Source organism: Arthrobotrys flagrans (genome assembly GCF_004000055.1).
Source record: "Arthrobotrys flagrans strain CBS H-5679 chromosome Unknown unitig_9, whole genome shotgun sequence".
Taxonomy (NCBI): Eukaryota; Fungi; Ascomycota; class Orbiliomycetes; order Orbiliales; family Orbiliaceae; genus Arthrobotrys; species Arthrobotrys flagrans.
Window position 1 is genome coordinate 1,738,505 of NW_027137551.1, and position 19,189 is coordinate 1,757,693.

General features: G+C 48.0%; 6 protein-coding genes across 6 annotated transcripts; 1 reads left to right on the forward strand and 5 right to left on the reverse strand.

The window, feature by feature from the left end:
- Positions 1-639: 639 nt before the first annotated feature.
- On the reverse strand, positions 640-6,468 carry DFL_005865 (uncharacterized protein; the record flags this gene model as incomplete). Its single annotated transcript, XM_067635186.1, has 5 exons — positions 640-2,034; positions 2,103-3,319; positions 3,380-5,975; positions 6,045-6,217; positions 6,282-6,468. 5 exons carry the CDS (start codon positions 6,466-6,468, stop codon positions 640-642), a joined length of 5,568 nt encoding a protein of 1,855 aa, XP_067489641.1.
- A 262-nt stretch (positions 6,469-6,730) lies between these two features.
- On the forward strand, positions 6,731-7,347 carry DFL_005866 (Proteasome maturation factor UMP1; the record flags this gene model as incomplete). The annotated part of the gene is made up of 3 exons (XM_067635187.1): positions 6,731-6,733; positions 6,788-7,066; positions 7,177-7,347. 3 exons carry the CDS (start codon positions 6,731-6,733, stop codon positions 7,345-7,347), a joined length of 453 nt encoding a protein of 150 aa, XP_067489642.1.
- A 485-nt stretch (positions 7,348-7,832) lies between these two features.
- DFL_005867 (uncharacterized protein) lies at positions 7,833-9,321 on the reverse strand (the record flags this gene model as incomplete). The annotated part of the gene is made up of 5 exons (XM_067635188.1): positions 7,833-7,925; positions 7,992-8,374; positions 8,435-8,907; positions 8,985-9,215; positions 9,299-9,321. 5 exons carry the CDS (start codon positions 9,319-9,321, stop codon positions 7,833-7,835), a joined length of 1,203 nt encoding a protein of 400 aa, XP_067489643.1.
- A 790-nt stretch (positions 9,322-10,111) lies between these two features.
- Positions 10,112-11,372, reverse strand: DFL_005868 (uncharacterized protein; the record flags this gene model as incomplete). Its single annotated transcript, XM_067635189.1, has 2 exons — positions 10,112-10,880; positions 10,951-11,372. The coding sequence occupies 2 exons, from the start codon at positions 11,370-11,372 to the stop codon at positions 10,112-10,114; spliced, it is 1,191 nt and encodes a 396-aa protein (XP_067489644.1).
- A 1,107-nt stretch (positions 11,373-12,479) lies between these two features.
- On the reverse strand, positions 12,480-17,949 carry DFL_005869 (uncharacterized protein; the record flags this gene model as incomplete). The annotated part of the gene is made up of 6 exons (XM_067635190.1): positions 12,480-12,506; positions 12,591-13,633; positions 13,690-17,008; positions 17,070-17,218; positions 17,291-17,338; positions 17,928-17,949. 6 exons carry the CDS (start codon positions 17,947-17,949, stop codon positions 12,480-12,482), a joined length of 4,608 nt encoding a protein of 1,535 aa, XP_067489645.1.
- A 530-nt stretch (positions 17,950-18,479) lies between these two features.
- DFL_005870 (uncharacterized protein) lies at positions 18,480-18,950 on the reverse strand (the record flags this gene model as incomplete). The annotated part of the gene is made up of 1 exon (XM_067635192.1): positions 18,480-18,950. One exon carries the CDS (start codon positions 18,948-18,950, stop codon positions 18,480-18,482), a length of 471 nt encoding a protein of 156 aa, XP_067489646.1.
- Between the last annotated feature and the right edge of the window lie 239 nt (positions 18,951-19,189).

Consider the following 19,189-nt stretch of genomic DNA (forward strand, 5'->3'; position numbering starts at 1 on the left):
CGTTGAATCCTGTTATGGTTATTCTGCTATCACGGCTTATTACAAGTTTTCCTTTTTTTTCATACCTCATACTTTTCTTTATTTTCATTCTTGCCTCTTCTCTACGATGGACACTCCCCACGGGTCTTAACGATGCGCTCTCCCTTCTCCGCGATTCCTTCTTCCTTCCTTTCTTTCTTTTATATGGGGGAAAACATAGGATATATGCGAGAAGGCGAGGGAAGCATCGATAAACCAAAAAAGGGCAAAGAAAAATGAGAACTGACCTCCGGGAAAGACTACCCTCCCACTGCTACCGGCGACTACTACCGCCATTATTACTACCACACACCCCTTACCACAATTACTCCATCGAATGGAATATAAAAGCACTCGAGCTTCGATATGAGCTTGAGAATAACCTAGTTTTTCCCCCTCTTTTTCGTTCATAAGTACGTCCAATAGAAAAGCTGTCAAGTCGTAGAAGATAAACCGACCGGTTGCTACGTACGTGCATGTGACTGAACTTCAATCCTCTTTGATCGATACGTCGATTCCGTATTATATTACAACCGATGATACATCGCTGAAAGGTATCCATCTTACACCCCCGCAACCTTTTACACCTCCACACGTATATATACACGCAAGCACATCGACCTACAACCCCACCAACCCCTCCAAAACCCTCCCGATGTTCCCCTCGCTCCACTGCTTCACATACCCTCTATCACACCCCTCCCACAACCTCGCCGCCAACCTTTTCAACACCACCCTTTCCCCCTCACCTTCAACCACACAAATCATCATCTTGATCCAACTAACCACCCCGGTCCTAGTAACCAACGTCGTGGCGCCTCCCTCGACACCAGCCGTATTCCACAATATCTCCAATATCTTTTTTCTGATTCCCTCCTCTTTGCCCTTCCCGCTTGCGGTAGTGGGGATAAGGGCCCCATAAACCCCTAAAACCTCCTCGAACACCCCCCTCTTCCTGAAAACCTCAATATCAACCACACCCTTAACCCCACCCGCAAGTCCCTCGATAATCCAGCCGACCTCCTTCCAATACCCCTCCCCTTCGCTTCTCAAAAACTCCCTCAGCATGGGAATTTCCTTCAAATCCACGGTTGCCCGGGATTGCAACCACACCATAACTTTCTCGTACAAAAAGTGTCCGGGGTTGGATACAATCCCTACCATTTTTGCAAGTAATAACGCGGTGACGGTCGGTATCCCCCATTCTTTTAAACCCCCGTTTTCTTCTTCGTTAAATACCGCGATTCCAGCTAGAATCTTACATATCAAATGCATCACCTCGATTCTTTCTTTATACCCCCTCCCCCCTCCAACTGCCCCCTCCAACCTCCTCACGATAGCCGTAAGCACCGCTTCACCCATCCCCCTCTCCTCACCGGTTTCCGAGGAAAGGGAAAGGAGTATATACCCCAGCAGCCCCTTCTCGATAATATCCTTGACATCAAGCTTCTGTTCCTCTTTCTCCGTTGTCAGGCCGTTCATCACCAACCCCGCTATAAACCCGACGTCGTACGTTTTCCCTCTCACATCGGCTTCATCTTCCTCATCTGCTCTTTTACACTTTTCCAAAAATCCCTTGAGGTCTTCGGTATTACCCGTGCCTTTAAATTCCACTTTCCTCCTTGCGAAATGATTCATCGACTTCCCCGCAACCTTTGTGGAAATAAAAACTTTTAATTGTCCTTTCCCGTCTCTTTCCACGAACTTCTTACCCTCATCGTCTGTAATCGTGACGGAGGAGATTCTTTCCAAAATACTACGTTGCATAAATCCTTCTATCGATATCAATATTCCAAGAAGTATCGAATCGACCACATCGTTCGTGCCGGAGTAGATGGAGATGACGCAGTCGAGGGTGGTGATGTTACTATGTTGTGCCTTTGATGCATAAAAGAGTTTCCGAAGGATGTAGGAGAGGTGGTAGGTTTCTTCTTTTTTGTTAGAGTTTCGTGGGGAGGAGGAGAGGGATGTGGGTGTGGTTAGGATGAGTTGGAGGAGTTTTGAGTGTTGGAGGTACTGTCCGTAACGAAATAACCATTAGCATCGTTGCTCCCATATATAATCAAAGAAACGGAAGATCTCACCTTGACATCCTCAATCCCAGCCATCACCCCGGCCGCAAAAGCGACAACCCCCCTCCCAACCCCCAACTTCTCAAACAAAACCTCCAATAAACTATCAACCGCATCTTTCGCTACATAATCCAACAAATCAACTTCGTTCCTTCCCATAAACGCCCCCAGATTTTCCAACCCTTCGAGTAAACTCCCATCGTCTTCTTCAGAAATCTTGGGTTTTGAAAGTTCAACGGTAAGGGTGTATACCATCTTCTGGAGCTTTATATGGAACCAAGTCATATCACTCCCTTGGGAGAGACGGTATGCTGCTTCGAATAGCGGGAAAGTGGAGGTGGAGAGAAAATTGTTATTCTTATCGTCGAGTTGGAGGAGATCAAGAACTTGTTCGCTCCAGGTTATGAGTCCAAAGTCAAGGCCGATTTCAAAGTATTCTGCCGTACAACCCCCACTCCCCAAACTTTTGTAACTCTCTAAAAGGGCTTGATGGAGTGGTGTAGATGTACCCGGGTAGTTATCGAGATAAAACAGTTGAATGAATCTTTCTTTCCAATCTTCGTCGAGTTGCATGTCGTCACCGTGTTTTAGATCCCGTTTCTTCCAGCGGAGCCGGCCGGTTGAGTCGTCTCTTTCCATTGCAAAGTCTTTGATGGTCTTGCAGATCGGGAATGTTATGTTTGTAAGCTGTTCCTTTGAAGTGGTTTCGAGGTATTTGGCGATGGTGTCCAAAAGCCCCTCGACTCCCTTCACGAAACCACCCTTTTGCAAAAGAAGTAATAGGAAAGTTGAAAACGCCCTTGCGGACTTTTCGACAATTATTTCATTTAGCGTCTCAAATCCGACAGATATATTGAGTAATCCCGCCGAATCTTGTTCTTTAACTAGTTTCACGAGCGGTACCCAAGGATGCTCGCTGATATCATTACCACCGCTGATGGCACCCCATACTTCTTCCCCGACGAGCGTTTCCCTTGACGCAGATAAACGTTCAAAAATTACCTTCCACGCAAGGTCGGGCAACTCGACGGCATTCGCATCTCGACAGCACTTCTTCAGATCTGCGACATCTAGGAGTAGTTTCAAGAAAGTCGATAGTTTGGTCACTTGTTTTGGATCGGCTGAATACGATGCTGACGGAATTTGTGACAGTTTCCGGAAAAGATGGGGTTTGATACCGCCATCCTGGAGAGATCCGACTGGTAAGAGGGAGTATATATTAATGAGTGCTAGATTTCGAGATTATTAGAACATGCCAAATCATGATAATGCTAAATGGGGAAACGTACCAATATCAAATCGACCCATCAATCGTCGATCCGTAGCCGCAAAGTATTCCAGGTACAGCGGCTTCCCCGCCGTATCAACCATGAAATCGAGACACCTCTTTGAACGGGAATCTGTATCGTAGGAATCGTTCTTGAGGACCTTCCGTGCAGCATTTTCATATGCATCCAAAACATTGTTATGAATACCTTCTAAAGCTGAAAAGTCGGGTTCGTCGAGAAGAGATTCATCGATATTGAGGGTCGCTTTGAGGAGTATCTCCACAACATGTTGAATCCACTTCCAATAGTAAAATGTAACGACTGTCGGCCGTGCCGTCAGGGCTTCGGCGAGGGTATAGAAATGTCCATACTTTTCTCGGATATCCTTCAGGTTTCGGGATTTCGAGAGAGCTTTTGACTCCGGGAGTTCAACCTCCAAGGGGAATCCCACCAAGTCTGCGAAAGAACCAACTTTTCCGAGTTTAAAGTCCTCCAGACATCGTCTCCAGGCCTTCACGCCCTCCACAAACTGTGCAAAGATTTCACTTGGACCCCCCCCCTCGACGCTGGCGATGTCCACACCGTCCTTCCTAACCATCGGGATCTCGCCAATAACCCAGAAATTATTCGCAACGCTAAGTAGCCACCTACACAGGCCCTCCAACTCTTCCTTTTTCTCCTCCTCCTTTTTCAAAAAGTTGAATTGGTGGAACAATGCGGCAAGTAACGGACTCAACCCTCTCTTTCCTTTAATCCTCTCTAATGCCTCCCCCACGATGTCGAAATACTTATAAGGACCCTGTACCAGTCTCCCACATGCATTATCCAAGTATCCCAACACCCTCTCCCACCCTTCTTTCTCCTTCACACACTCAAAACTCTCCATAAGCGCCTCGAGAGGGTGCACGCCATTCCTTCCACTTCCGCTTTTTCCAAACACCGGGCTATCATCCACAATCTTCTCAAGCAGTTTATACACATCACCTGTCTGCTCACCTCCGTTCCCTTCCTTAAAAACCTTCATCAACGTTACCGCAGGTGAGTATTTCGCAGCGGTAGGCTTAGCCCACCACCTCGTCTCCGGTAATAACTTAGCCAAATGCAAACAATGCTTCACCTCCAATGCTTCAAACCCTTTACTCTCTCCGATCTTCACCAGCACTCTACCAAACGCGGGGCCAAAGTCAAATCCGCCTCTTCCACCAGATCCGGTCGAAACAGCGCCGACGATGGAAGGCAGGTACTCATAATAATTTCTGAGTAACCGACTCCCCGCCTCCCTCTGTAATCCAGCATCCTCTTTCATCTGATTGAAAACACTAACAACAACTCCAACTTCAGGAACCTTTTTCGAAAACTCGTCGACTAAATCATAAACCCCCTTTGCCCATACACTCCCATCCACCAATTCCTCTGCCATCCGTCCCATACCATCCAATACAGCCGCAAGCTTCGCAAAAGCCGCGTTGAGTATCCTCACAGCAACAAACCTCACAAAGTTATTATTAAACCCCAAGCATTTCGTTAACACAGCGCGGTTAAGCTGCTGCGGTAAAATATTCTCAACAGAATTCCTGACCGGTGGTGGGGCGGACGGTACCCCATCTCCACCGGAATATCCAAATCCTTCGGGCACAGGAATCTGAATCGTTTCCAACAGAACGGAAGAAAGACCAATCCACGTCGCAGTTAGTTTCGGATCGAATGTAAACGCTGTATTTTCGTTGAAGTATGCTGCTGGCAGCTCTGGGGCTGCTGTGAATACTGCGATTAGGAGTCTCAGGTGATAGGTATTCGAATACGGTCGGAGAGATTTTAGTAATCCGAGGAGTATTCGGTTGTTGACCTGCTGTTTCCCTGTTTTCTCCGAAGCGTCGGATTTAGACCCATTGTACCATCCATTGTCCTTGAAACAAACTCCATTCCCAGGTGTAGTGCACACTCCACCTAGAAACTCAAAAACTGCGTCTGCAACTGCCCGATCCGGGTTTTCGGGATCAATAGGATCGTCGCGATAACAGAGCTCAGCAAGCCGACCCAAACTCCAATCGTTGAAATAATTAGTCTTGGAACTGCGTGATATATCCTGATCCGCCATAATGTGATCTCTGAAGGCGGTTAAAACTTCATCGATCACTGCTGCCGTATCCTGGCGAATGTACTTGAACAAAGGCGTGGTAAACGCCCGTAGTCCCATGATATCGGTCTTGATATTATGCGCTCCATACCGAAAGAACGATAGTATAAACCTAACGAATACGGTGCGTACGCTCGGTCTATCCGGATCTTCGACAGGTACACGGTCCAGCCTTTCTGTCTTTTTGATCTCAAGGTTTCGAGTCAAGTCTTTGACGGTAAAGTCGAGGGATTGGTGGAGGAGGGAGCATAAACTGCCGTTGTCGAATTTGTTGATTTCCGTGAGGAGACGGAGGCTTGGTGAGGAGATTGCATCTTTGGAGCCGCTTAAGGAGCGGTAGATGAGTTTGAGGTAGGGCGGTTGTAGGGTGGATTTGATAAGAGCAATTCCGTGTTTTTTCCAGGTGGGGAAGAGTGAGATGGTACGTAGGAGGAGGTGGAGGATGGTAGGGACCGATGAGAGTAGTTGGAAGTTGTTCGACTGGGGGTGGCAGGAAGTCAGCATTTCATGTTACCCTTTGAGATCCGAGGATAAAGATGGATTGTATACCTGTGAAGCAAAAGACCAAGCCTGCATCAAGTCGCCACAGGTCTCATCACCGTCCTTGGATATCTGCGACTCAAGATATTCTTGCAGGATGCAGAGTTTTATCTCTTCGTTCAGGTGAAGGGCATATTGCAGGTCTCGACATTCTGCAAGGAACTTCTTGAAGGATTGGATTCCTAGACACCATACACAATTAGCTTTTCGACCAAAGAGCATTGTAGAATATCGAAACAGCAGTACCAGCTTGTATCTTCCCAGCATTCGAATAATCCGCAAAAAGTCCTTGTACCTGTCGAGCAGAAGTTATGTCCTCCAGCGCCAGACCCTTCGACGGTGCAGAATCGTCCTTCTTCTGTCTCTTGGGCGTATTTCCCGGTCGCCTATCCTGACCCTCGACATCGGCCTGATTGAATGGCCGTTTTGCCATATTCTGCGTCGACTCTGGCGGGATTTTCTTGGTTGTCGCAGAAAATTTCTGGCTTTGAAGGTTTGAAGAAGAAAAAGAACGAGTGGAAATTACTTGGGACAGGGAAAGTCCAACGCCAAGAAATGCGGCTCTGCCCAGACAGACATGGCAAAGGACGCGACAGCTGGAGAGCTTCGTCAACTCCAACTTCTTTCTTATCAACATCATCATCTACATCCACGACATCACCAGATATCTCCAGTTACGGTAAAATACCTTCACAATGGTATGTGTCTCCAGCTTCAGCCGTGTCTAAATAATAACTAACTTGGATATCCAGTCCGGCTCTCTCCGTCTCGTCCCATCCTCATCCCAACCGAGCAAGCTCTCCCTCCCCTCCTCCTCCACAACCGGTGCTCCGTCCTCCCACTCCGTCCACGACACCATCCGTCATGGCCTCCCAACCACAAGTGCAGACCTAAACTCCAACCACCCTCTCGAAAACCGTCTTAAGAACTGGGAAGCTACACAGGAAAACCTCAAGATGGAGAGTCTGAAGCGTACCTTCGGCCTAGCTGAGCCGGTAAGGAGGGGTATGGAAAAGATGATTGTTGGTGCCGTATGTGTTTTTCTCCATATTACGCTCTATAAGTTTACGCTCTTCTTTCATTCTTTCATTCTTTATACTATGGAACTACTTTGCTAACGACTTATCTTGGGGTACTCCAGGACTTCCGACCTGCGGTCCTCGGTGGCCCATCCAACCTCCACATGGACATCCTGAACGGTCGTGATTGCTGGATTGATTGGGAAGATGTCTTTGTAGGCGATAGGCTGGACGGTGAAACTCCGGACTTCCACACCGAATTCGATGCTATCATGCGTGGGAAGCAACGATAGATGATTTATAGTTTTCAAACGAAATGAAACTGGCGGCCTATCGGGGAATCTAAGGCCGATATAAGTATCTATGCGAACACACTAGACTACAACCACAAATACCAAGAAGTCATCATCAAGTCCAAAAACCACCGTATGGGCCTAAATACTCCCGAGGGATTTACTTGTAAAAATGCGTCTTTTTGATTAGGTATTATTATGGCGAATATCAAGTTATATCCAACCGACCGACTTTCGATGCATATTTAAAGTATCTCAGTCTGTCTTCCGCACTGCAAAGGCACAAACAAGCTCTGACTTTCCAAAAAAGAAACAACATACCAAGCGAATGTGGATAATCTGAACGCCAGGTCCTTACATCCCTCAAGCATTACCAGACCCAGAAACAACAGATAAAAAAGGATCTCTTTCTGTCATAAAAAAAAAAAAAAAGGCATTTCAAGTATTTACCGCGACAGACAAAAAGTAGCCAAACGTCTGGTTATCTACGAAATGAAAGTCGCTTCGGAGAACACCCATCCTTCTTCGGTTGTTTCATTGTCGCCAACCTTGACTTTCAGGCTGACTCGCTCAAAGAACTATCAAGCATCCGGTTAACAACCTACTACCTACCAGCTCCAGTCAATCCATGAGAAAACACTTACTTGGTAAATATAAGGCCTTGTCCCAGCAGCGGCCGACACAATAGATTTCACAAACCCGGGGACTTCACTCATGATATCCACTCGGTCCATTCTCTGGGGCCAGGTTGTCTCGAGCACGGCAACAACATCCTTGCCATCTTTATTCTTACCCTTCCACGTAAACTTGACTTCCTTGGGTTCCGGCCACCTAGCTTCGGGATCTTCCTTAGAGGAAACGTGTTCGGCAAGGTTTTCAGGGAGACCGCTAGCACTGATGATTTCCCCGTCCATCGCGATACCACTGACGGCAACACGGGTCAAGCCGTACGATGGCGGGGTTGTGAATTCCATAAAGTTGGCAGAGACTGTGGGTCCCTGGAAGTTCGCGAAGTTCCACCTGGCAGCTATACGACATTGTCAAACCGATGATTATGCTATATACGGAGAAAATTTGCAAATCTTACCAGCATGGTGCGGCTTCATATTCTGCAAGGCATGAATGAACAACCCCGACCCGTCAACCTTAACCGTCTCTCCCTTGATAACAAAAACCCCCTCAACCTTGCATCTCGGCCAGAAGACATGTCTTATCTCACCCCAAGGTTTTGTATGATCAGTTCCATATGTCGACCTGCCGTCCTTGCCAGCCATGAATCCCGGAGCGAGTCTTGTGAAAACCAGGTTACAGAAGGCATTAGGATCGGCCTGAGATTTGATCTTATAGACCCCACCATCTTCGCTAAGCGTAACGGCGACATTGTCAGCGTAGAAAGAGGTCTTGTAGTCTTCAAGTGGAGCCTCGGCCGTTGAGCCATCACCGGAAGGCTTTGGACCATGGAAAGAAGGATTGGTGAGCGGAACCGAAGACCAGAATTTCTCCTCGGGCTTCTTAGGGTCGAAGAGCTTGATGTTGAACTGAGCGGTGGTTTTGACTCCACTTTAAACACGCGATCGCGTGGGTCCTCGTCAGCATTGTTGAAATCTCCAATAATATATAAGACAGGCGTTTCTTACGGAACGACGACGCTATAGATCACCTGCGCCATACCCATTCGTCCATCATCGGTGGTAATGTAAAAAACCTGTGTCTCAACATTTGTACCAGTGCTGATAGCCCAGGCGAGGTCCTTGGAGGTAGTTTCGGTGTAGAGAGGCTTGTTGGCATCAGCTTCGGAATGCTGGTGAACGGTCTTGATAGCTTCCGGGCCGTATTCAGGCTCAGCTGTACCAGCTACATTCGCCACTCTGGAACAAATAACACGGGTAAGCCAGAGACCTCCATGAGGAGAAATCGCTGTATACTGCAACGGTTAAACTAAAAGACATACGCTGCTTGTGCCCACTTGAACATTCTGGCGTCTTGTATGGGAGAAGGTAGTATGAAATAACGATAGAACGAGTCGTAGACAAAAAAAAGCTCAAAGAAAGCTCCCTGGTTCAAGAGAAGAGTATGTCGTGAATCAATTTGATCAGATTCGTGGTTGGGGTTCTTTCAGTTTAAAGTCAAGTTAGCCAGTTTACTTTCCCTTTAGCTCGGGAGCTACGTCGAGCAGGTTGGAGCCCTGGAGGTTTGATTCGCTCGGGTTTACGCGGGCTGCACTCGGTCACACGACGTCACCGCCGACCCGACTTTCAACGCAAAATTTACAACAATCTCCGCCGCTTTCAGTCTGCGGACCGTGCTATCTCGGGCACCGAGGTGCCAGAACATTTAATTATCACGCGACTGCGGGGGTTTATCACACGATGGTCTGTCAAGAAACATGCTTCGTCCATGATTTCAATTTTTTTTTTCATTTCGAGGAAAGGGGAACTTTGCATTCGCGGCTTGTTTTTCGAGGCCAGTCCGCCACGCGTCTAGAATATAGTGTGACAAGATGGCCAGATCTAGCGCGTCGAATTCAATATACTGTCATGGAACAGCTAAAAAGCCTTGATTAAATTATAATATCAATCGGTACCGTTACGACCTTGATAAGATAAAGAGAAACATATACAGCGAATACCCCAAGAACTTCAGATATAATTCAGCCGTCAATCATAATAAGATATGAGTATATACACGAACACGAGTAATTACCTAAGTATAAACCCTCCCAATCATATATAATATCCTCCGCAGTAGCATTCGGTTTGTGAGATCACCGAAGCGCCGCCGGTCCACCAAACTTATAACTCTGCTGCACGTACACCGCCTCATTCTCATTTTGCTCCGGTGACTTCTCCGCATTCTCAAATACCGCCGCTCTCCTCTCTTCATTCTCTCCGCTCCTCATCCCCACCGCATTACTACTCAATATCGTCTCAGACCCCGCCGGCAGCTTATACCGATAAGCTCCCGTTTCCATTTTCCCATAACTCGATGATCGCGAGTCGTCGAATGGGATAAACTTGTCGCCGCTATTTTGAGCTGGTGGTGGGACCGGTGGATCGATTCCTCTATGCATCATGCCCATTCCGAGTGGTCTTTTTCTCTTCCAAAAGATGAATGCAATGACTCCGATAGCGATCGGTGCGACGACACCGATCACAATTCCAGCGATAGCCCCGGAACTCAAGCCGCCTTTCTTGCCCTGTCCGTTATCACTTCCTTGATCTACATCACCGCCATCCCCACTTCCTCCAGTTTCCGTCGGAACACTCCCACCGGCTGTCGTCCCCAACCCAGTACTCGTACTCCTCGTGGTAGGCCTACCCGACGTAGTCGCTGTGGTTTCAGGAACAGATGTCGCCGTGGTTTCAGGAACAGATGTCGCTGTGACTACCGCCTCCACGGCCAGAAAGAAAGGCCTAGCGTACGTACTCGCATCGTACAGATCCGACAGCCTAGGATTCGCCCTAGTAGTCGGGTTCTGAGTATAACAAAGTGCCGTTTGCGATGGTCCAAATAAAGACCACAGCGATACCCCACTGAATTCAACCACGAAAGTTAGCTCATCGATTCTATTTCTTCTCTTTTATCATGGGCCGAAATACGAACCTAGGACAACAAACAACTGTCCTCTCCAAGCTCCCCGCCTTGGTCAACACCGGGCCCTCCGTAGATCCCCCCCACTCCGGTCGGTCAATATAACCCGAAGGACAAACCCCCCTACTCCCACCAACCGTACTCGTCATACCCCCAAACACAGCCCCAGGCTCCCAACTCGGCGGACAACAACTTTTCCTAACCTGCGCTCCGCATCCCTGATTATATATCGTCTCCTGATTATCATCTTGTGCCGCTACTTCGGAAAAGCAATTTGCGGAAACGGTCCATGTTGAAGGGTATGGTGCGACGGTGGTTAGTTTTAAGGTCGCGGGTTTTGTGGTGGTGGATTGCGCTGATGTCAATGTGGGGTGGAGGGATATGAATAGTGTTAAGATGGCGAGGGGGACGGAGAATGGTTGGGAGGAATGCATGTTTTGTTCATAAAATATCTTCGTGGCCTATAATATAGCGTTGTCGCCCATAAGCGGGCTGGGCTGTTTCGTGACGTCGGCGGCGGTCGGACTCGACTTTCTTTCTCAGTTGGGAATCGTTAAATCGGAACAGTGCGCGATGCAGTAAATAAATCGATCCTCCCAACGCTAAATTTGCAATCCGATAGTATTGATATATAGCGTGCCAAAAATATTATTGGAAGAGTCTACGGGTTTCGTATTTAACGATCGATTCGCAATAAGTTACTGCAGAAAAAATGGAGAAAAGAAAGAAATATCCGGAGAAAACAACTTGCGAGAACGAAGCGTCTTAAAGCAGGCAGGTAATTAATATAACCTTCGGGCCCTAATCAAAAACTTGAAACCGCCAGCAGATGCCAGTACTGACAGAAAAAAGAAACTTAAAATTAACCCGAGCTACTTGCGCAATAAGAATCGTAGGGCCCCGACGTTAGGGTTTACACTCAGGCAACCGTATATTTAGGCTCAGCCCTGGCAGTCCAGTGCTTCGGTCGTCACACACGTTGCTCAAACTGTTCGTAATGACCCGACCACCGAAAGACTCAGCCTAGCTAGATCGGCTGGGGGACCTGGATTATAACGTTAAGCTTCTGCCGATGTACTCCGTTTCTTGACATTTCTATCCTTATACGCATGCATGTGGATTTGCAGTCAGCAGGGAGGCGAACGTTGCGTTGCTGATCCGAAAGACAGTTTAGCTAGCGAGCCCCACCGAAGGAATCAATGAAAGCTTGGGCGATAAGATATAACAGTTAAACTCCTTGTATCATAAAATGCGCATCTGATATGATACATATGTAATGCAGACGTATGTACGCCAAAAATTATATTATTGCTTACAGAATACGGTATCAATCAAAACGCATGTATGTACAAAGATTCAGCAATATGTCCGGAAGGGAATACAGAACTTTTTGCATCATCGATAGAGGGAGGGGGAAAATGAATTTTTAAACGTAAAGGAAATATCAAGCCAAGGTATAATCCCATCCGTAGCTAACCAAACAAAACCGGGGCCCTTCGATCATCATGCATACCACCTTCCCCATAAATCGCCACATTCGTCTATTCCTCCGAATCTTCTTCGGCGACCTATCAAAAAAGGAAACCCATGTCAGTTCGTCTACCCCATGCAAAACTTTAAAGGATAAAGATTAGAAGAACTTAATCACTCACCCCTTCGTGGAAATTTGTCCCGTGTGTCGTTTCCTTGATGATTCCGCTCCTGATGCAGAAATCGCCAAACTTCTCACCTTCCTCTCTTTCGATCGCATACCTCTTGAACATCGGTTTCAAGATCTCCAAGATCTCCTCCTCTTTGATCGAGCTTCGGAACAATTTGTTCAATCGCTGTCCGTGGTACCCGCCTCCCAAGTACATATTATACGCCCCGTACGCCTTTCCAACAAACGCAACCTCTGCCAACCAAGGTCTGGCACAACCGTTTGGACATCCCGTCATTCTCATCACGATCGAATCATGACGTAATCCGGCCTCCTCGAGCGTCGATTCCAACTTGTCAATCAACTTGGGCAGGTATCTTTCACTCTCCGCCATTGCCAAACCACAGGTTGGGAACGCCACACAAGCACTTGACGACAACCTCAGACCAGAAAACCTGACATTGTCCAGTCCGTAGTGCTCCATCAAGGCTTTCACCTCTGTCAGATCCTCCTCTTCCACGTTCGATATAATCAAATGCTGATTTCCTGTCAACCTAAACTCCCCCTTGCCCAACTTGGCAATCTCCCTCAATCCTGTTCTCATCAAGAACTCCGGAGTATCCTCAATTCTACCATTCTCAATAAAGAACGTAAAATGATTCCGGCCATTCTCATCTTTCTGCCATCCGAAAGTATCGACGTTACTCTGGAATTGGAAAGGCTTTTCAGCCTCAAACTTCCAGCCGAGAAGATCCTCAACCTTTCCACGGAAGGCATCAACACCCATGTCGTCGATTGTGTACTTTAATCGAGCATGCTTGCGGTTCTTCCTGTCTCCGTGATCACGCTGGACGAGCATAACCTTCTCGCAGGCAAGGTGAACCTTCTCCTTAGGAACGTAACCAAACATGCTACCCGTTCGCGGATAAGTCTTCTTGTTATTGTGCGTGACACCCATGCCACCTCCGGCAAGGAAATTAAACCCGGCAAGGTTACCGTCCTCGCCTTTGATAGCGATCAAACCGATGTCGTGGGCGTAAACATCCGTGTCATTGTCTGCAAAAATGTTAGCGCTGGGCTTGAGAATATAAATCCTAGAATTGTATACTCACGGGGCGGAATAGCAATAGTGATCTTGAACTTTCTGGGCAAGTAGGTTGGTCCATACAACGGCTCGTGGTCAACAACCGCATCTCCTGCAACCTGTGTCTTCTTATCGTTCTCATCCTGTAGCCAAATCTCATGGTAGGCAGTGGTGCTCGGCAGCAAGTGATCGCTGATCAACTTCGAGTACTCCCACACTTGCCGATGGTACGCCGACTTGTATGGCAAACTGCTGCACATGACGTTTCGGTTAACGTCTCCACAGGCCGCGATGGTGGTCATGAGTGCTCGATTGATCGCCCTCATCGAGTTTCTGAGATTTGTTTTGATGATTCCGTGGAACTGGAAGGTTTGTCGTGTCGTTAGCTTCATGGTTTTGTTGCCATATTCCTCACAAATGTCGTCCATTTGCAACCACTGCTTTGGGGTTGAAATGCCTCCGGGTAATCGACACCGAATCATGAAGGAGTATGCAGGTTCCAATCCTTGAGCCTTTCTCTCGTCTCTCAAGTCTCGGTCATCTTGCATGTACGTTCCATGGAACTTTGTCAATTGTTGATCAGCTGCCGAAATTGCCATGGTCGACATGTCCTCCAACCCTTCCGCGATGGTTCCTCTCAAGAAGTTGGATGCGATCTTAATATCTTCGTTGGTGATTGGTGGCGGCTCATCAGCAAGACCTTCAACCTTATCGACACCGAGAGCAGTCCAAAGCTTTGGCTCCCAGTCCGCATATGCAGTCTGATAGGTATCGGGATCTTGATCGTCTCCCAGACCAGCATCCACAATCCTCTTTCCACCAAGCACCTCAAGTCTAGCGTCCAAATCCTTGGCCGGCTTGTTGTAGTAAAGCTTGTCCTCCTTCCTGGGCCAGTAATGGCTATCACCCAATCCAAAGACGGCAAAATTGACCCTAGCGAGATCGATGTCTGTAGCATTCTTCACTGCCTCCCAGAAATTCCTTCCATTCTGTGGGAACTCGCCCTGTCCAGCCACAGAGGTTATCAAAACCAAATTCTCCTCTCCGTTGATATCCTCGAGCGGATAATCATCCATACTCATGGCGTAAGCCTTCAAACCTCTCGCTTTACCCCGTCTCTGCAGCCTCTTCGCCAAATTCTCCGCATTACCACCGTCTGACGCAAACAAGATCGTCAACGGCGCACCCTCCAACCCTTCAAGCAACTTAGCATACGCATCCTTCGCCTTCCTCTTCTGCGCATCTCTAACCTCGGCTCCGTAGCTGCCCTTCAAATTGGCCGCAAAGACTGGATCTCGTTTCAATAGTCTGGAGAGATGATTCTCCCTTTCCAAGAAATCCTTCATCTCATTCCGGATTCTCTCAGAGTCCAGCTCGAAGTTATCACCCTTGCCCTTCTCCTCTCTTGTTGGATCCCAACGGTACAATGGCCAATATCCGATATCGACCGCCTTCTTAGTTTCCTGTAGGATGGTAAGCGGCGACTCATCCTCCTTCTGATAAGGCAGATAAGCAAGCACTACCGAGGGTCCATTAAACTGTTCCGCCTCGATTAAGGCGTGTAGGACTTGGGTATAGGAGCTATAAACCGCAACGGAAGCAACATAGCACCCGCCGAAGTTCATGGCGTAGAGTCCGATATCCTTCTTGCGGCGAGCAGCGTTATGCACCGCCTTCTCAGAGTAAGGCTGAGAATCGATGATGAGCATATTGATATTCTTTCCGGAAGCGATAACGTGATGCACACCGGAGTTACCGAGATCGTAAGCCCATGCATCAGAGCCAACTAACCAGTTAGACTCGTTGTAGAATAGTGCCTTGTCCCTGAGTAACTCTGAAGACAGCGCACTGCCATCATTCCTGAGGCGGGTGATAAGCCCGTCGGCTACCTGTGGTCTCTTCTTTGCATCGTTCGCAGCGATTAGCCATCTAGCAAGCCAATCGTTACAAACCGATGTGACAAATGAGGTGGACTTCGCAGCATCTTCAACTCTTTGTTGGAATTTTTCCTTCTTTTCAAGTCTGGCTAGCAGGCTTCCAAACCCATATTCAGGACTGGTAGCTATACTAGTAGGAATGCCGGCGGTGGGTCTTTCGAGGGCATTGGCAATATGCAGTCTTTCGCCGAAAAGTTGGTTCAAGACCTTGAAGTAGGCGTTTTCAGCTTCCGGGCGAGAGAGTTCGTAGCCAGCCGCAGACCTGGCAGGGCCTTCTGGAAGACCGACGTCAAGGTTCTGAATAGGCTTGTCAAGCTTGAGGTTTTGAAGGACACCTCTCAATGCCAGTTTCAATGTCGAAGGGCTGACATATCCAAGTTGATATCCAACGAGTGAGAGATCCCGTTTTGTCTCCGCATCACCGCTACGAATGGTGGACAGCAGGTCCAAGAACAAGGGGCCCCATTTTGTCGTCCGCTTCTTGATCTGCTCTAGCACGGCAACCTTCTTGACGGTCTTGGGAACAACGTCCAAGAACTTCTGTCCGGTCCACGGCCTGTATACTCTGGCCACGATAACACCGGTCTTTGCATAGTCTTCTGTGGAAGCAGCAGAGGCAATTGTTGTCGCTATCGACTTTGCCTTGGATCCAAACAAGAAAATGGCATTCTCAGCATATGTAGGGCCGTAGTATTCAAAGGGACGGTATGAGCGCCCCGTGACCTGTCGAACAATCTCGAACCCAGCGGTAAGATATTTGTAGACATCTGCAGAGTTGACCGGACGATAGACAACGTCAGGCTCACTTGATACGGAGTCTGTCCGCGAGAGATTTGAGGAAGCGGAATCTCCATTTGTGAAACCGTTGGCTGTGGGAGACTGCGGTGGACTCTTGACGCCATTGGCTGTGCCATTTACGCCGTTTGTGAGTGGGTTTACCCGAGTCTGGGCTTGGACGCCATCAGCGGCATAGATGTTGGAAGCATCGATCGAGGAAGATTGGTATGATCGAGCAGCGGCACGGTCAAGCATGCGGTCAAGGACACGGCGGTCTTCGAGCGGAACTGGGTCGTCACGACTGTTGTCCGCCTCGAAGAAATGAATAACCGCACGTCCAGACTTGACAGCCACACCATGTGCTACAGCAGCCATATCCTGGGCTTCCTGGACGGAATCAGACCGGATGATCGTGAACCCTGATTGCCGCACAGCAGCTATATCGGAGTAGTCTGGGAAAGATTGGGGAATGAGGGAGACATGTATCGTAAGAGGATAATTTGCTAGTTTATGGAGATGTGGGATAGCAGGAATCAAGGTGGTTGAGACGGTGAGGATAGAAACGAGCTGTCCGCTCCGTAGGGGCTCGAAAGCGCTGAGGAAAGGGTCAGCATTGTGGCGAACTCGTGTTATCTATATTCGCCACGATATTAGTATCTCAAGCTACAGGTAGAGCATTTAGAACTGGCAGTACCTCTGGTACGGATTCTGGATTTCCAGAGATAATTCCTGGGGTGGAGCTGGCAGATAATCTATCAAGTTGTGACGAATATGGTGTCTTTTGTTTCAGCGACGGTTGCACAGAAATGACATGGTCGCTGCAGAGGTAAGCAATTCGGGCAACTGCACAGAAATGTATTAGCTATATCAGCTGGGGCATACAATGCATCGAATCAATCAGGATAAAGCACTTACCAGCAGCCTCAGCACTCTCGAGGAGGTCCGGAGCAGGCGCCATCGTTTCTGCAACAGTGAGCCAAAATTAATACTAAATTCGAGGTATATTTTCTTAATGTTCCAGCAAAATAGATTGCACAAGAACAAGAAGCTTCGCAAACGAGCTGGAATTAAATATCAATGGGAGGAAAGAGGGAAAGAATTATTCAGCGAGAAAAAAATGGTCAGAGATGATTTATTTTAAAGACAGCAATCCACGGCCGACCCGACGACTTCTTACCCTCTGCAGGGAATAAATTTGTCGGGGAAGGGCGCCGGTGATGCTGTTCAATGGTGGGATGCGTCGGGTATCGATATGGTTGGCCCAGCTTTCCAAGCAACCCCTGCCAAAATTGTCATTGGCGACACTATCATTGGCCGCCCTTCAATCACGCAATTCGAGCTACCTGTTCTTGGACCCGCCGAACCGGTGTTTTTTTGCGGGCGAATGCCGTAATATGATGCCCCGTAACGAGCTCCCCTGACGCTACTATGGTGGGGGCGAAGCCACTTTACTAGCCACCGTGGCAATGCAATACAATTGTACGAGATGGTACTTACGGAAGCTATCGAGGTGTTAGTTAGAATGCACGCACGAAACGGATGCGGAGTGTACTGTACCGGAAACCTTGAAACATATTGGATGCTTCAGTACGTTTAGAAGTTTAGATTTGGTCTGGAATGAAAACGAGGTCAAGTTTTCAGAGAACAGCCGTCAGTCGCAAGAGCTGTATTAAGCCGGCTCTCCGCTGCCAGATTTAGAAATACCACAGCAACACCCCTTTAAATTTCTCAGCTACGAGCCACATAATCGACTACCGTATATCAAAAAACTTCAAAGGCCACAGAATGACTATGCATAATGCATTTCTGGCCCTAAGGGTTTAAGTAGACACGGTTATTGATCTAAACGGAAAGTGCGGTATACTCTGGTAATAACCTGTACGTATAAACCATCCCATCTTCCGCCCTTACCCCGTTTCGCGACCACCAATCTGCCTCCTCCGCAATCCTTCTCCCTATTTCATCCCCCCTCTCCGTCGTAGGAAACCACTTCACTATATCCACCAACTCCTTCATTCCCAATCTTACAGGTATATAATGCACCCACGGAAACATCCTGTCGTCATGCCACTGCTGCATTGCCGTCGACTTGAACACCGCAGCCTTACTCCTTAACAATCTGTAATATCTCCCACTCAGCCCATTCCCGTCCATATCCATCAAAGTTATTCTTAGTGTCATGATCAGTTCTTTCAGGTTCTCCGAATTCCCGCCCTGTCAGACTAGCAGGTGCATTAAAGAGCCCATGCGTTCCCTCATACTCTGGATGGGCGCAAACGTCTAATGCCTCTTTCGCGTCTTGGATTGTTGCAATATAATCATCCCTGCCCTTCTTCCGCATACTCTTCCCTTGCCGTACCTTACAGTGCTCCACTAGCCCCGGCCACCACGGTTTCCCGCCAGCCACAAAGAACTCAACCTTTTCCGTCCCATTTTTCTCCTGAGGAAAGACGAATAGTTCACCCCGTGTGTTAATGTAGATATCAAGATTCGGTAAATCATTCGTAAAGTCCCAGTCGAGTAGATGCCACAAGCCCTCTCCATGTTGTTGAGCGTACCCGATATGTCTTGCCATACTTCCTCGGCTCCTTCATCCGCCGGAAAAGATCTGTTTTTGATAAATTGCGATACGACGCGATCGATCATATCGTAGTGACTAGCAACCCTTTGGCCAGTGCGTAGCTAAACCATTTATCGAACCCAGGAGGCGGAGAGCGATTATACCGTTTCTTGTAGTATTTTACCGCGCCGGCACATGTTCTCGACTAGCGATCAAGGAATGCGCGGTACTCTGTGTATGAATCCAGGAATAGT